Source organism: Macaca mulatta, chromosome 8, assembly GCF_049350105.2.
Source record: "Macaca mulatta isolate MMU2019108-1 chromosome 8, T2T-MMU8v2.0, whole genome shotgun sequence".
Lineage (NCBI taxonomy): Eukaryota > Metazoa > Chordata > Mammalia > Primates > Cercopithecidae > Macaca > Macaca mulatta.
The window spans coordinates 59,474,797-59,480,583 of NC_133413.1; the positions used below are offsets into that span (position 1 = coordinate 59,474,797).

The 5,787-nt window shown below is 40.5% G+C and overlaps 1 protein-coding gene across 1 annotated transcript; it reads right to left on the minus strand.

The window, feature by feature from the left end:
• Window positions 1-727: 727 nt before the first annotated feature.
• On the minus strand, window positions 728-4,301 carry SNAI2 (snail family transcriptional repressor 2). Its single transcript, NM_001260982.1, is given in 3 exon segments — window positions 728-1,872; window positions 2,780-3,325; window positions 4,071-4,301. Coding segments are annotated over 3 exon segments (807 nt in total). The 5' UTR covers window positions 4,150-4,301; the 3' UTR covers window positions 728-1,690.
• Window positions 4,302-5,787: the final 1,486 nt, after the last annotated feature.

A 5,787-nucleotide genomic window follows, 5' to 3' on the forward strand; every position in this document is an offset into this window, starting at 1 on the left:
ATGTTATAATTTCTCCAGTACACATTAGGTTTGGGTGTGGGCTTGTCCAACGTGTTCAAATACCTTAAAAGGTAATTTTCACTGCTCACTGACCTGTTCCTATCAAACATATCACTTATTTTATATATCACTAGATGCGGGGATTTCTTTGCATGGTTTAATTTTCCAACTCGTGTAATTTATAGTAAATCATTTCTCCTGGTCTTTTCATGCAGTTTGTATTCTTTTCCCCTCATTTATTTCATTACATAATATTTCTTTTAAAAATCTTAAACTGTTACAGCGCCTATGTAATAATAAAAGTGATTGCAATTTTTGTTTTCATAAACTTGATAAAGTCAACATAAAAAATGTTGAAAAGTATTTTTAAGTATTAGTAATGCAACTATTTTTGCACTTGGAAAGTGTGAGTTTTGTTAAAGTGGTACACTAACAATCCACCATCTTGTCTTTTCTGAATGTGACACTACTATCTTAAGAGTAAAAATAATACTAGCAGCTCACTTTATTATAATCTAACACATAAAATAACACTTCAGATGCATAATAAGCACTATTCTTTTTTTCTTATTAGCAAACAATTCTTTGTACAGTGGTTTGGTACTAATCACGAAGAAGTAAAGTCTCTGAAAATAGTATACAAACAAGATATTTTAAATCAAAACTGTTTATTGTAAAAAAAAACCTTGAAAATTGTTTTTTAAAAAAGAAACATTGGTTTCACAAGTCTTCAGGTTGTTTATAGACATAGCTATAGAAAACATCTCAGTTTCATACAGAGCTCATTCAATCATATAAAAATAAACACAAATTTACATTGACTCATCAACTATACAATTTAAAAAGGCACTTGGAAGGGGTATTGTATTATTGCATTTGTGGTATGCATTTGAAATAGTTTAAAGTACATTAATGAATTTGTAAGAATCCTCTTTTGCACTTATTCCCATCTTTAATTAATTTTCAAAACTCATTAAAATGTTTTAAAATAGTAAGACATGGAGCATGCGCCAGGAATGTTCAAAGCTAATCTTTCCCTCCTCCCCCAAGGCACATACTGTTAATTGACAAAAACAAAACCAAACAAAAATACTTTTAATACATTCTCCTGTGTTTTGTTCTTGTTATTTTTTCCTCCCTTTAAAAAATACACTTTAAAGCACTATAGGTAATCAAAAAAAGGCTTTAGTTCAACAATGGCAACCAGACATCCAACATGTAATGGAGTAAACTTGGAATACTTTTTAAGGCACCTGAGTTCTCGTCTGGCAGATCTCTTCCTATGGGAAATCCTATTACAGACTCTATTACAAAGCAATACTGTTCTTTTCAGTTGAAATGATTTGGCAGCAATGTAAATCTTCGCATTCTTTTTAGGAAGAAAAGATGCAATGTGCTTTTCATATTATCTTTGAAGAGAAAGGTTACTGTCTTTTATTCTCTCAATCTAGCCATCAGCAAATATATAGTAATTTTAAACTTCACATGGAAAGGATTATCTTGAAACACATGAATTCCGTGCTCTTGCAGCTCTGTGTGTGTGTGTGTGTGTGCGTGTGTGCATATGTGTGTGTGTCTATACATATTATTTGGTCGGTCAGCACAGGAGAAAATGCCTTTGGACTTTATTTGTCATTTGGCTTCGGAGTGAAGAAATGCATTCTGTTCGAGTAAACATTGATTGCGTCACTCAGTGTGCTACACAGCAGCCAGATTCCTCATGTTTGTGCAGGAGAGACATTCTGGAGAAGGTTTTGGAGCAGTTTTTGCACTGGTATTTCTTTACATCAGAATGGGTCTGCAGATGAGCCCTCAGGTTTGACCTGTCTGCAAATGCTCTGTTGCAGTGAGGGCAAGAAAAAGGCTTCTCGCCTGGGGATGGAGTGGGAGAAAAAAAGAAAGACAGTCAGTGTTTTTAGAGGAAACATAAAGTTAAATAATGTTAACAAAAGTCAATCACATTTTGCCTAAATAATGAGAAGCAGCAAAACCTGATTAAAATCCCTCATAATAGACACTTTAAAAATACCTGACCTTTGAAGATAAATTTTAATATTGCATTTAAAAATCATACACAGAATATTATTACTGCTGCCAATTACGCAGAAATAATTTCCGTAGTTCTTGGACTTTCACTTCTTAAAGCTTTCTGCTTTAGCAGGTGCAGCTAATGTTGAGCACCTCCCAACATTTCCCAATATTTCCCCTTTTCCCTCTTTCTGTACTATGGTTAAGGCAGTCTAAGTGCCATGATACCCTGCAGGATAATTCTGTGATAGGAATAAGAAATTAAGCAGCAAAAAATCCCCAAACAAAGCAAGAGAGGCAAAGTAAATTTAGTTTCAACTATCCAAGTCACCCACTGGTGATAGATATCAGAGCAAGAATGTAACTAACAGAAAACTGTAGGAAAAGCCTTCATCTATTAACCAAATCAATTGATTAAGATAGCAACATTTGTTTTTGCTGATTACTGGGGGCAGTTTCACAGAACACACATTCAAGCACATCTTTCCTGATTTTCTAACTGATCTTTGAGACCAAACCTTCTGAATCTACTTTCCAAAGTCTACATGCTGTTTGCAGTTCCTAGAGCAGAGGTTGTTAGCAAGAAATGGAGCACTTTGTGCCCTAACAACTTTTTGAGTAGTCAGGAAGTAGTTATCAATGACTGTCCATCATTAAAAGCACTATGTCACAACTTCATGCAAATCCAACAACCAGTTCAGGGCTTCACTGTATCTCAGAGTAACATTCCTGCCTATGTTTTTTCTCTTACCCGTGTGAGTTCTAATGTGTCCTTGAAGCAACCAGGGTCTGGAAAACGCCTTGCCGCAGATCTTGCAAACACAAGGTAATGTGTGGGTCCGAATATGCATCTTCAGGGCGCCCAAGCTCACATATTCCTTGTCACAGTATTTACAGCTGAAAGATTTTCTAGACTGGGCATCGCAATGCAGCTGCTTATGTTTGGCCAGCCCAGAAAAAGTTGAATAGGTCTTATTGCATAAATTGCACTGAAACTTTTCAGCTTCAATGGCATGGGGGTCTGAAAGCTTGGACTGTAGCCTTTCCTCTTCATCACTAATGGGGCTTTCTGAGCCACTGTGGTCCTTGGAGGAGGTGTCAGATGGAGGAGGGGGACTCACTCGCCCCAAAGATGAGGAGTATCCGGAAAGAGGAGAGAGGCCATTGGGTAGCTGGGCGTGGAATGGAGCTGCCGTAGTCCACACAGTGATGGGGCTGTATGCTCCTGAGCTGAGGATCTCTGGTTGTGGTATGACAGGCATGGAGTAACTCTCATAGAGATACGGGGAAATAATCACTGGGAAAGAAAAGGGAGGGAGAGAAGGTTAAGTTAAAAAGAACTAAAATTAAATCCACACGCAAGCATGCACACACTGGAAAGATATTTAGCAACACACACGTGATTTTCTTAGGGAAAAGATAGACCCATTTAGGAGGGCATACACACTGGTGAAATGTTTCATTTCCACCCTGGCACCTACGGAGTTACTGTACTTAATGCACACATAGGCTGACAGCTGTACGGAGCTATAGGTGCTCTGAAGACAGAGTGCAGCCAAGCCAGTGCCTTCGCAGTCCCCACTAAGGAGGGAGAGCCTCAACATTATTTTTAAACATTCAGAAAAGTTGTTTTCCATTTTATGTATGGGCTCTTTAGGTGTATTACGACCGTGAGTACAAAGATATGCCTGCATCAAGCCGCCTTCTAAAGGAAAGGAGACTTCGTGCATGAAAAACGCAGTAATTCAACCCTTATGTCACTCATCTTTCACATACTCATTATGCATGTATACACAGGCTTTAGCAAACACGAAGCTGCGAGATTTGAATGAAATGTTCCTTGTTAGTCAAGAATTCAAAAAGTTTTGAATTAAAACGCACCCCAAATTATCAAAAGAACGTAAGCTCCGTTTCGGGACACTGTTTAAAAGGAAAACAGTTGAACCTTTGGCTCTTTTGTAATGGCATTTGAAGGGTAATACGTAGATTCATATTTGCAACGCTCTAGATACGTAGTTCTAGATATATTTTTCTCTTTTTACCTGTGTGTGTGTCCAGTTCGCTGTAGTTTGGCTTTTTGGAGGCGTTGAAATGCTTCTTGACCAGGAAGGAGCGCGGCATCTTGCCAGCGGGTCTGGCGGGCGCCCGGCGCGGATAACGGTCCGGCGGGAGGACACGGCGGTCCCTACAGCATCGCGGCGGGCCAGGCTCCGGCAGGGGCCGCGCTCAGGTGCGGCAGGCGGACGGGCCGGCGCCTCTGAAGTCGCCCGGCTCCTTTACGAACTGAGCCCGTTTTGGTTGGGAGGGTTTTTTTTTCCTCTCTTTTGCAAGAAAGATCCAATCACAGCTGAGAGGTTCAGATTTCAGCTCCTCCCTCTGGGACAGCTGTGAACAGAGGAAGAATCTGTTGTCAGACTAAATTATTCTGGTTCAAAATGGGCTGTTTTTCGAGATTTCAGTGGAGAGGAAAAAAAAGTGTTTAAGTATTTTCAAGAGAGGTAACCTCCCTCGGTGAACCCCGCCCGCGATCCACGCTGTCTGGGAGTTAAGAGGGGCGCAGGAGCCGGGGTCTCTGCCCGGCCCGCCTGGCTTCCAGATGTGGGGCAGCGTCAGCGCGCGGGGACACAGTGTCCGCCAGGGGAAGGAAGGGCCGCCCTGCACCATACCAGGCCAGCCTCTGGTGTTAATGAGAGCCTATATTTGGAAGTGGCATCTGGAGAGGTTTGCCTTGCACAGGGACCAAATAATTAACTCTTGGCTTTTGAAAAAGGAAGGGGGAAGCGGGAAGACAAAGGCGCCTGTGAGCGCGGAGGACGCTCTCCTGGGACTCCGGCCTGGAGAGCGACTGCAGCCTTGCGTGCGGCGAGGGCGCTGCGCTACTCAGGGCTTCCGCGAAGCCAGGGGCAGCGCGGCCGCGTGCAAATTAAGTAATCATATCACCGTGTTAGCTATGGTGGCTTGAAAGAAATGCTTTGTAGCCCGTTAAAGGCAGGCTGATCGGAAGAACTGGAAGATTGCAAAGATAAAAAGGAACGCTGGCAGAGAAGGGGGGCAAGAGGTAAACTGTCATTTGGAACCACGAGACATTCTCTCGCTCACACTTTTGACAAGAGATCTTATCTTTTCATGTACTACAGTGCATTTTTATGGGAAAAAGGGTGTATGCGTCTTCAGAGACAATTATTTTTATTTCAAATATTCCCCTGCTTTTATTTGGTGCTATTTTCATCAGTATAATGCCATTAAAATCCATCTCAGTATCTGCTAGTTTCCTGTATAATGCTAAAAAAGAAATTAAAGGATACTCTTATGAGTATCAGTTGATTAAAGTTTTAAGGACCCAGTCTAGTAACTGCAAAAATAGCTTTATTTTGTATATGGTCTTCAATCTAAAAATACTTTAAGGTGGTTTATTTTAAATATAAAATTTCAAGCATATTTTAAAGCATCTGTGTCCATTGCAGACCTTTTGCTAAAATAATAAGGAAAGAACAAATTCACGTGAAGATCACCCTACTGCTGTTTCTAACAGGTGCTGGAGGAAAACAGTGAAAAAGAAAATAACAGTGGTGATGTCAAGACTTGTCAGAGAAAAGTGCATTGTCAGGCTGCATAACTTCTTAATCTTGGAATGAGAAAACAAGAGTGTATGTGCGTTTGGGGGCTGAGGTGGGGCACTCACAGATTTCCTAATCTAATTTCAATGATTATGCTTATTTCTTCCAACAGTCACTAATTTAAATATCAAACAGAGAAAAT